General features: G+C 35.2%; 1 protein-coding gene across 1 annotated transcript in view; it reads right to left on the reverse strand.

Moving 5' to 3' along the window:
* Positions 1-10,248: 10,248 nt before the first annotated feature.
* CEP128 (centrosomal protein 128) overlaps positions 10,249-12,555 on the reverse strand; it is a gene marked incomplete at both ends in the record, with an annotated part of 134,800 nt that continues 132,493 nt past the window's right edge. Inside the window, one exon of the mRNA XM_082485903.1 lies at positions 10,249-10,355. Coding sequence (XP_082342029.1) covers positions 10,249-10,355 — 107 coding nt within the window. The remainder of the gene's footprint in view (positions 10,356-12,555) is intronic.

Raw genomic sequence — 12,555 nt, forward strand, 5'->3', positions numbered from 1 at the left:
GATGCAACACATATTATTTTATTTTTGGTTTTACTTTGTATTTTAAAATATAACGCAAGGCTTTGCTTTTCCATTAAATGCTTCCATAGAAATGTAGCTCTGTGGAACTTTCCAGCAACAACGATTTTTGTTCCATTAAATGCTGCAATGGCTCAATCTCTTTGCGCATTTAACTGCATCTCGTTCCGCTGAACTCCAGTTGTGTCTTTTATTTAAGGTAATAAAAGAACTTATCCTGGAATGCAGATGAAGGACACATGGATAGACCCCACCGTGTGGGTGGACATGGCGAACCCCACGTGACTTGTGCCCATAACACAGTCATATGCATCTAAGGTAGCTGCCTGGTTTCCCTTTTTACTAAGTGGAGAGCTAATCAATGGAGTTAGAGCAGATTGCGGCAATCCGTTTGATCAAACCCTGGGTGTTTAGTTTGGAGCGAGATGAATGATGCCACAGATCCCAGGTTCTCTGTTGACTACAAAGGCAGGTTCCTTTCGATGGAGGCATGTGTTCTGTCCGAACCCAAGTTCAGTCCAATGAACCTCATTCACGCTCTGAAAGAGGTTGGAGGCACAACAGCCTTGTCCCATTCAGGGACACCTCTGGAAACACTCAGTGGTTCGTGGCCAATGTAAAGACCCACCCCTATTGTAACACTATATGTTGCCAGATTTATTTTTTGGTCTGTAATAGTAGATAAACCTTTTACCTAAATAAGTGTTTTAAACGCATACTTTTGAAGAAAACTACTGATTCTCAATGCAAAACTACCATCTTAGTTTTAAAACAAATTTTATAGTAGAAGAAAGAAAAGAAAAAAAATTCGAGAGCATATTGCTGTTCTTAGAGGCAGGTTAAAAAGCAAAATCGCACAACATAAATCCATATTGCACATCTATATTTCACACAAAACAAAGATCAATTACATAAAATGGGTCTTCACAAAAGTTTGGCAGTGTTAGGCAAATGAATACAGATGCTATGGACTGCTTGGAAAAATAATTTATTTTGTTAGCTTACAAAAATGACAACATTTCATGTTACACTTTAAATTATGAGTACAGCTAGCAACTTTGATCCTGCAAAGGTACTAACTATCTCCTGAGATGCAGTAAACGCGACCTTGCTTTCAGGAATAGCTTGGAGCAAGTCCCAAGTCAGCAAAAAGTAATGAAGTTTGATATTTTTGTTACTGCCTCATTGGCTAACATTTTATATTCTGATTGCAGAAAGTAGGTACAAATGTTGACATTAAATTAACATATGAACTTTCCAGGTAGAGCCTTAACCAAACTTAAACATACCTGCAGACTCGGTGTCAAGCTATCAGTTTGCAGCAACACGCTCACAGCACAATAGACAGCTTTCATACGCTTTGCGCTGTCATCACTTGACATGATCTCAGCACTTTGTATTCTGATTGGTACTTATGCTTTATACGTGAGTTTTGATTCTGGCTTTGTATTGGTATAAATCAGGCATAGGCATTTTGAAGTCAATGCGGCCACACAACAATAAAACGTGATGTGACACATGAGTCAGACCTCTGTGTGGAACCGAGTACCACAAACTTCACAGGTTGATGAGGACCTGTGCTTCAGAGTAACACGGCAACAAGCTTCTCCTTATATATTTCTACAATGCTTTGTAGCTAAACCTTCAAGAGGTGTTCTGAAAATGCTAATTGTACACTTAGTTTTATGTGTATCCATGTAATAGTCAGGTAATAGTCAAGCAGAAGTTTGATTGGACTTGATGATCTTAAGGGTCTTTTCCAACATAAATGATTCTATTTTTTTTTTAATTCATTACATAATTCTCAAGACAACTAAGTTGGTTTCCCCCTCCCAAAGATGCCAGATAATGGAAAAACTGGAATGCAAACACCTTGGGAGACTATCTTGGAATATTATAGGACAAAACCAAATAATTGTTAGATAATGTCTAACAAATAGTAGAAACTGGTTTTATTTTGTGAGCCTTTTGTTCAAAAAAAAAAAAAAAAGAAAAAGTCTATCAATAGTGTTGGTGTTAAGATCTAAGGTATAATTAAGGTATAATACTACCTACACATAAGAAAATTCCCAGTTTAGTTACTTAATGAATGACTAGATTTTGTTGAAAAACTGATGTGAAACAAAACATTTAGAAGTGAGTGTGAAATACAGTGGATAAACCTTAACATATGAACTATCTCTCCTTTGAGAAGGTTTCATTCTTTTGAAAAAGCCGTAGTAATCCACATTAGAGTGGAACAAAGAGGTGTAATATTTCCAAATTTTTCAAATTTCATAAGCTTGTATTGATGCCGTTTAGAAGTAAAGCAGTTTTCATAATAAAAATAAATTTGTTTTAGTCTTCTTGAAAAATAGAAGTACTTACACAGGAGCCCAAATAAACTCAAAATCCCATTTCTCAGATTTTGAAAAAAATATCTAAAATAGAAAAATGAGACAGGGCCAAATTATTCCAAATGTTTACCGTTTGCTATGGAATTATTTTTATAAGATCATGGATTTTTCAGGAAATATTTGTTGATTACTATATCAGCACCTATTGCAGACTTGCGGACCTCCAAAATGTAAAGAAAAAGTAAGTTGAGAAAAATATTTCCCCCCCCCCTTTTCTCAAATTCGGCATGAAATCATAACTCCACTGATATTAGAGACAAGGCCTCTGCTAGCTTTAGGGTAGTCAGGATTTCCGAGCACAAAAGACTAATTTTCTTTTTGACTTTTTGTAAAGTTTTACAGTGTATGAACATGTTTATGCAGGTCTACATCTATAAGGAAGATATGTAATTATGTGAACAGGACTATACATGATGTCTACATACCGATGAAAAGCCTGAACATACCTCTACGTTTCAGAAATCAAGTGTGAAGGAAACTGCAATAGTTCTGGTTACTGCAGCCATGTCAGCTTCAACATGCTGCCTTCTCCCATGTATTTCACGGGAATGAAAAGTAGCAGCATGTTATATGTACACACAGAATCAAACTCACGAGAAAGGATAAAGAAGATGGAAATTTACCAAAGACAAGACAGATACACGTTTTTTCACACAGATGTCCCTAATACCCTGCTGAGAGTTGAGCTTACATGGCAACGTGGTCAGGGAGCCTTTTATATTAAATCAGGAGCCGAACTCCTTGCTTAACTACTGGCAAAGGTCTTTCAAGGACTTTATGCCAGGAAATAATATGCCTATCTCCATTACATTAGCAGGTACCACAACGTTTAGAAGTATTAAACCGACCTTTCTGACTTCACACCAGTACAGAGACATCCTGCATCCATGCAAGTCGTTGAAATTCTGCAGATTTCTTTAAGGTCACTTTACAGTGCACTGCAGTGGCAATAGTCAACTGGGAAATGTGATGTAACATGTTCAGCGTCACATGTACAAGACGCCTGGGCAATCATAGTTTTAGAATTTCCCAACCTAAATGCTAGATCACAAGACTAATATTGTTCCAGTTTTACAATACTAATTGTAAAAAACACTGTCTGTTATTCAAATTAAATGAAAACAAAGATCTGGAGGCAAATGACTCATACATCAACTAATTTAATTAGGAATGCATGTAATGAGGTATCAGAATTAGCTGCTTTTTTAGTTCTCCCCAAATTAAATGGAAACTGGCAGCATAAAATGACAAAACGTTCCAGAACTCAAAAGTGACTAATATATTTTTTTCTCACACTCTCCAAGGACAAAAAAAAAGAAAAAATCATCATTTGCTATTAAGCACACGTAGAAATTTCAGCTTCAAAAGTGATTCATCTTCAAAACCACAGCAATACACTGAATACACAGTAACACACTCTTACCTACAGTCTAAATGTTTACATTTTTGTCACTTTCTTCTGGTAATGTAATACTGAGGCTGAAACTTGAACATCTGATCTATTTGTTAAAATACAATGACCAGCCAGCACTCCATAGGTAGCAGCACATCAGCTATCACCAATGGAATTATTTCAAGTCTGAGATTCAGTGCACATAACCGAATTCCCCAAAGTATGGGCATGATTAAGTCTAAATCACAGCGAGCAAGTCTCTCACAGTAAGAGATGACATGAAACGGGGATTGATGTCTCTTGATTAATATATTCAAGAGCTTCAAAGATAGTCTATAGAAGGCTGTCACTCTAGTGAAGTTTAAGAAATTACATTCTGGAAAAATGAAGCATTTCATGACTTTGATACTTGATTTTTTCATTTTCACAGTGATTTTTTTTTTCTCTACTAAATACGAATAATTTGTCCCACTTATTTTAAACTTTGTTGATTAGTCTTTTGTTAATTTATAGACCTCTATCAATCAATCAATGGACAACATGCTAACAGATTCACATTGCATGGCTGGTGAGCCTCACCGTTGATGTAGCCCACACTGACTAAGGTTTCTGCACTTTCTAGCTTTATTACTGCACTGGAGACCTCTCCAGTGAAGACAAACCAAACAACTCCATGGTTTCTGAGGGACTTATTGACATTCCGTTAGTCAAAACATCTAGCAAAAATTCTGCCAGCTACATGATGTCTTCATGGTTGCAGCTGTTTGGATGAGATTGTGTTGTCAGTGCTGCACCCAGCAGTGAAAGCCTCATTAAAAATGGTGCACTCAACTGAGCTCCGTACACAAAATAGCTTACGCCACAGATGCAAACTGTTCTTTTGGCCAGGACTAAAACACAGCTCATCTTCATCGTTTTCCACACTAAGTACAAAACTGGGTCACTGGTGGTTTCTGTGAAGAGATTCCTTCTGTGAAGGGATTCCTTCTGTGGAGATGCCAGAACATAAATTGGGCTGACTTCATAGTTCAATGCTTGTTTAACAATGAGTGACACAGAAATCCGCATTTGCAGAATGATACTGTGTGATCGGTTGGACTCGATGATCTTAAAGTTCTTTTCCAACCTAAATGATTCTATGACCATCTTTAGTAAATTTCAGTGTCGCTTCTAAGAAATATTTTAGATGTCATCAACTGTTTCTACTGAGGGCAATTTGATATTGATACACTGAAGAAACATACTTTGTGATATGAGGTTTTTTAAGTTCTGGACTAAGCACTTTGGCAGATCTAAATAGTTGTAGCCTGTTTTGCTGCCTGGAATCAATAATAATTCAGCGTTATTGCAGCAAAGTCTATCCTTTAATATTTTCCTCTGCAAACTGATAGTAGAATGAATGGTAGCATTTAGAAAATCTAGAAAAATATAGTAAGACATATTTACTTTTCCCTGTGGGATAATCTTTAAAATTAAGCAGCTTGTGATCTGATGTTAGTCGGTTTACCAAGTAGGTTTTATTTTGGTAAACAAGTAAGAGTGGCAGAATTCATATGAAAAGAAATTATGTTATAGGAAACAACTGCCTTCAAAATTAATGCCATTCCCTGGGCATATCAACTACCAAAATTATTGACATGGGGTAAGTGAAGAAATGATGGTATGCCTTCTGACATACTAATGCACTGTAGATGGCAGATGAGAAAAGCAGTGTAAGAGCAAAACAACTCTGGTCTGAAGACAGATGAAAATAACAGACAGCTCAGGAACAATTGCTGTACTTATTCAAGCAAAACACCTATTGAGGAGCTATGTCCCTAAATAAAGAGTGCAGAATTATCCTAAGAGAGATATCTTTATGCAGTTCTTTTCTGTTTTAATGTAATACTTTAATGAAAACACATTAGCAATCGGGTTCCAAAAATATTTAGTTCCATATAGCACCAAGTAGGTACCTAAATAAAATGACAAGAAAATTAAAAATATTATCACTGCGCATTTTCTCAAGATTTTGCCACTATTAAGGCAAGAGAAAACAAAACCTATTCTTACAGCCTGAGAAATGGCGGATGTGCAACTTTAGTTTTAGAAACTTGAGACCTATTGTTGTTAGCACACATGACGAATGCTGGATGTTGCTGTATTTTAACCACAGCAATCTCTCTCATTTTTGCTGTCAACATTCCCACTGGCATTACTCTACAGATTTTTGAAAGACCGAGGTTATCAGAGTCTGCTCTGCTGTACAGAGCACTAAAATGTTCTTCAGATTTAAAATCTAATTTCGTTCTTTACATAGAAAAGCAAACCAGTTCATACTGCTCATAGCCTAGACGTGCTTACAGTAAAGAGTTGAGATGCGTTGTGCTAGAGTAGTAAGTATTTTAGTATGTTAAAAGAATAAATATCCAAGATGGAATCTTATTTAGGGCTCACTTTTATTTAGACGTAAATGCTAGCTCTAAAGCAGTTTTTAAATTAAGACAGCAAGAATACAAGTGCTCTGAAATTTAATCATGTGCTGCTTGCCATTCTTTCTACTACTAGTTTTCCTCTACCTCTGCTTCTAAATTCTGTAATTAGATCAAAAACACAGGAATTTGTGTGATGTCCTCCTAAACATCCATTTTTGACAAGGCTGCATCCCTAGATATTGACCTGCGCCTCGCATTAACTTCAGTGTCAATTACTTCCGTGAGGTGAAGACAGGGCATACAGAGAGATAAATATATTACCAACATACTTTGAACGTGATTTTAACACAGCCATGGTAAAATTCAGCTGTAACAAGCGGTTCCACATACATTTATGAATAAATTCTTCTGTGTGTTGTAGATATGAGAATGCACTCAGGTTTCATACTACTAATTTTTAGCCATAAAAATGCTATCAGTGTTACAAAAATACCTACTTGTTTACTTTCAGGGTAACAGTGGCATTTTCATTCATGAAAAATCCATTCAGTGCTCCATTCAGTTCTACACAGTGCAGAGACGATGCCTTGTAAGCCAGAGATCAACTGATATGCAGATTCCTTAGCTCAAAAGTGGATTTTAGAATAGTATTTTCTTTGTTCTAAGGAATTTTAATGTATCTTCTTTATTTACTTTGGTGGGATAGCTAGTAAAAATGTGGCTGTGGCTTGAATATCCAAGGAGTACTTTCACCATGACCGAAGTCTGGCTTCCATCAAAAATTTGAGAACAAAATGTAAGAAAATTGCTTTGGTTTACACCATAACATTTGATTTTTTATCCTGGACTAAGTTTTATTCTTATTATGATGTTTCTTCTTAGGCTGACATTTTTACATAATAAAAATAAATTATTTTGAATACTTAGTAAACACCATCTCAAAAGTAATTAAAAAGAAGTACTCTTAAGTCTACTGTAAAACATTAGGGAAGTGAAGGGCATAAAATTTAAAGGTTATTCAAGGGCCAATTATCTGATGCTGAAATAAAGGACCAGTGCATTTCTGAAAGCACAATATTGAACCACTGTATTTCAGGACAGCATTTAAAAACCACAGATGCCTAATATTAGCTTGTTAAATCTCTATGTACTTATTACATACATACAAAGTTGCCTGATTTATCAAATGCTGAACAGAACAAAGAAACAAGCCACCATTTTCAGGTGTGACACCACATTTTTTGATTATTGAAAACTACTACTTTGGGCAAGAATTGAGGAACAAGTCATTAAAGGGTTAAAGTATTAAAAAAATCTGATCACCTGAAGAGACAGCAATTTTTAAAATCTGAAATATACAAATTGTTTTATTAAAAATTTATCTGGTTTTCTACTTTAAAAACTGAAACTGGTCAGAGGACTATTATTTTAGGCCAATATGGAAAAAATATTATTTCTTAAACCACAAAGGGACAGTTTCACATAATGTCATGAACGGAACTTTAGCCTTCAGTAAAAAGGAAACAAAATTCACTTTGTAATATGAACCTCTATCAAAGGTGGATGAGAGACAAATATTACATGCTATCTGGACTGCCATGCCAAGAGGGTAAATTTAAGAAAGAATTTCCTGACTTTGGACGCTGTAAGCCTACTCATTAAAAATTCCTCTTTTTTTTTTTGTGGTTTGATTTCTTCCCTTCTGTTCCCCCAGCCCTTTTAGAAATTTTAGAAAAAGGATATAAAACTGCTGAAAACCCAGTCACATGGCCAAAGGCAAATATTCTAAGCACTGAGCATATTTTAAAGTCTTAAAGCCAAAATTATTCACCTAGTAGACATTTCTGTCCTGCATAGTACAAAAATCAATTCAATACTTGATTTAATAATGATGGAGTTCAGACTGCTTACCCTTCTTTTTCTAACACTACAAAGCAGTAGTGATACAGTTTTAAGGAAAAATACTTGAGATTTCTGAGTTACAAATGAGGAAAAAAATGTATAAATACATAAAATGGTAAGAGCAATCAATATCTGGATTTTTACAACTTCCTTAGGAAAAAGAGAGTACTTTATTTTTCTGTGTATTACTTCTCAGCTGAGGCTCTTAAAGCCCCATTCATTTACCAACAGGCGCTTTACTTCAAAAATCGTTTCAACTTCAGTAAAGTGGGTTGGGCATCTATTTAACCATCAGCAATCCATGCATCAGACCTCATTACAACATGAGGTGTTTCGAGAGCATGATTTACTGTTTTATAATATATTTTAAAATGATGTTTCTATATTTTTAGCCGTAATTTGTAGGTACTATAAAGTCTGCAAGCTGGTGATGTTTTATTTTGCAAGGTTTTAATGTTTCACCAGACAAACCAGCTAAAATATTTTAAACACCATATTTCCAGCTGTGCTCTGATCTAATTAAAAAAATAAATTACAAATGTTGGAGACACTTAAAGTAAGTTTAGTTTATGGTAACTGGGGCTTGAGCTAAACTCTGCTTCATGACATCCACACTCTTTGTAGACCATGACACAAACAGGTTTCTATTTGTCCTGCCTTCTCCAGAGTAGAAGTTTATTTGCTTATGTTTTTGTCCTGGCCCTGTCCTTGCTGTTGAGATCAGAAGAGATGGATGTGCCTGTTTTGCTTTCTTGACCTTCTGAATGAGCAGATGTGCCAGAAGTCTGCAAAAAGCCAAATGCCAGCACTACGATTCACAGCATTATACACATGCAAAACAAAGAAAACTGTTTTCACCAAATTAGATTCTTTTAACATAATTTAAGCGTATAGAAAATGAAAGGAAAATGAATTCAATTTTTTTCCTCATTTCCTTGTCCAATGTTGATGTTCTCAGCAAGAAGTTCTGTTTTAAACAGGCTGAATACAAGGGGATTGGCAAGTACATGCACTGTCCAGAGAACCCACTGGGACTGCAGAGCACTTCTTCAGAAAATTGAAAAAAATAAAAAATAAAAAAAATAAAATCTTCTATTTTCAGGTGGCACATAGTGACCTGAGAATTATGCCTGAGGCACCTACAGAGTTTCAGTGTTTCAGAGAATAAGCAGGCTTCCTAAATATGAAAGAAGCCTACAAACCAAAATGGTTTCAATGGTGTTCATGTTGCCACAGTACTCTGATAGATTTGGCAAATTTTTTAATTCAATTTGTTTAGAATAGACATCCAAACAAATACAACTGGGCAATATTGTATTTTCATAACATTTTAAAGTCAATATGACACAGCTCTTCTAATAGAGAAAAAAAAAAAAACAGAATAAACAAATGATCATTAAACCCTGCTATTAAAATTTGCACAGCCACATAGCAGTGCCCTTCAACATGCTTAATACAGATGGGTGAGACTCAGATGCCGTTAAGTGCCTTACCAGAGGTCTTTGATAAAACTGTTCTGGTCAGAAGAATTGTTCTAAACATCTTATCACAAATATATGCTGAACCTGAAATCATGACATGAATTTCCGCTAATTTTGAGGAAATTTGGGTTTTTTTTTAATCGCTTCTTTCCTAAATGATTGCTGCAAACTGAAGAACTTAAATCACAAATGTGTCTGCACAACACTGTATAATGACTCTCACAATATTAGGACAAAGGTGATTTCTGAATATTTTTTTCATCATTAATAATGTTATTAAATGTTATAAAAATACACAAATGTCAGAAAAATTCCTGTACAGGGGTAAATAAGCTCATAGCAAAGATTAATGTCACAGGTCTTTCATAATATTTCAGGAATACCATAAATTTAGTTTAGGAGGACTGCAGAAACAAATACAAGAGGATAGCATAATCCCACACCTTTGGTGTACAAGTTACATAAATTATCACAAGAGTTCATTAGACTCACTCTTGGTGCTCTTTCATTTAAGTGTTTGGCAATATCTGAATCATTAAAGGGTGCATCACTCCTATTGCAAATGGAATTACTACTGTTCAGAACCAAAAAAGAGTGGAATGAAATTTACCACAGAGAAAGCTGGTGTGTTTTTGTAAAATGTTCTACTGCTTCCCTCTTTCTGCTTGCAGCTTCATATCACTGACAGCAACGTTAATAGAATCTTCCTTGGTGGCACTCATATCAAAAGGAACCATTCTTTTCCTAAGTGCTAGAAACGAGTCAGACAAAAAAAGTAATTTAACATCTTCAGAGAAACACATACATTTTGCTGATTGACCATCAACATTGATATGAAACATATTTTGTTATACATCATTATAATTTACACGGCAAGTAATACGGTATTAATAAATATTCAATACTCATAATGCTATGAATTAAGAAACTGACTTATTTTTCTAGAGAAAAGATTTTCAGACGGAGAGTGAAATCTCCTTCATTTTCAGAAGAATGAAATCACCGTGTTTGGTACATTAGTATAACAATGAATTATCATTTTTCAGCATAAAGTTTTTGGTATTGGTCCAAAACTATGCTACTGTATGCTATTTCAATGGTACCTCCTGTGGTCAGTATTCAAAGTAAAGTGAAAAACCATAAAGGAAATTAATTGCTAAACTAAATCAATTTTCATTTTTCAAAGTGATGATGTCAAGCTTCCAATCATTCCAGGTTCCTGAGCAGCCTTAGAAGGTTTTGTTCTAGAATGAGGTCCCAGAGCATCATGATGTTACAATGTCTTTTTACTTTTAATTAAGTTACTTGTTTATAAAGGTCAATACAAATAACTTATGAAAAAGTATACATAGAGGGATAAAGACAGACATTGGCATACGTTGCAGGAGTTAATTGTTACAACAATAAATCAACATTCAGGGCAACCTGTTTTTAATCAACCATGATATCACTCCTACTATATACCACGTTGACACAAGAGTGTTGTGTATCACCAGAGCCAAGTGGTCAGAGAAGACTGATCCTAGCTACAGAAGTTGGGAAAACTGGTGGCTACCTTCTTCTCCGTAAAGTCACAGCTTATGAAGCCCTGGAACCTAAATTCCCAACAACAACAAAAAGCCTGAAAGCCATATGGCTTCTGGGAAACCATCCAGGTTAAAACCTTGAAGCGATGAACTGTACAAAGAGAAAGGCAGGACCCAATTCACAAAGCTAATGCAAAGCATGTGTAACTCTAGGGATCTTTGTAATACAAAATTTAAGAAAAATACAGTGGCCATGAAAAACAATTCCTGAGGATTATTCTTTAGATAACAACTAGTAGTGATTTTTTAGACCAACCATTTTGGTCTGATAATAAACCAGACTGCAAACCATGTCTAATGAATACTTCCTTGTATAAATTATTTTTTCAGTTAAACTTATTCCTTTCTAAAAAAAACGGGTATAGAAATAAAAGCTCATTCCCATAACATCTTTAAAATAGTTTGTTATGGAAAAGCTGTTATAACAGACATAAACAGAATGTCAATGTTAATTACTTTTCCCTGAAACTGCCTGCTGCATTGGCAACTTTTTCGCTAAATACATATATGGAAGCAGATTGTTGTTCCCTTATTTTTTTTTATACTTTTTGTCCTTCTTTCTTTAACCAATTTTAAACTTAAATCCCAGGATCCCTCTCACAGACAAATTAAATTACACCAAATGTGTCTGCTCTTCTCCCTGGTGCTCTTCACAAGTCATAAGAGACCCACATTGGGAAGGGAGCTTGTAGTACTACTTATTGACTCTATAATTAACTCTATAAGTTTCATGAATTTAAAGAGATGGAGTGGGGAAACATTAAATCACAAAGGTTTGTGAACTGCTTCAAAAGGTAAACGAAAAAAAAAGACCATTCTTCTGTTTCTGAAGAATTAAGGAGATAAATTAATCACAGAAAATAAGTTATGACATTTATAGGTAGACTTATTAAAAACTATAGGAGGTTTGGGAGCAGAGGACCTCAAATTATACTTAGCTGTCAAAGTCTCAAATTATAACTAATTAATATCATTACTCAAATTAAAAGTTCATGGCATTTATGTGACTAACATGACTGAAGTAGCTGATTTTATCATTTGCCACTCACTGGCAATTACAAGAAAAGCTCCTAAATGTTAATACCACTGCAGAATTTTCACTGTTCTCAAGAACTATAGCAGCAACTGCAAAATACACATTTTACTGGTGGAGATCAGGTTCAGCATAAAGGTAAAACATTCAGTCGCTAACCAACGTCTATGGAGTAATTCACATACCTCAATTTCATAAGCTACCACAGACATCCACAAAGGGCTGTGAAAGATGTGATGGGATCGATGGGAAACCTATGCCTTCCTGGAATCACAGCTAGAAGCATACTCTAGGACATCTAAAATGACATCAGGCATCTTCAATGGGCACCT

This window comes from Vanellus vanellus (genome assembly GCF_965231255.1).
Source record: "Vanellus vanellus genome assembly, chromosome: 6".
NCBI classification, from domain to species: domain Eukaryota; kingdom Metazoa; phylum Chordata; class Aves; order Charadriiformes; family Charadriidae; genus Vanellus; species Vanellus vanellus.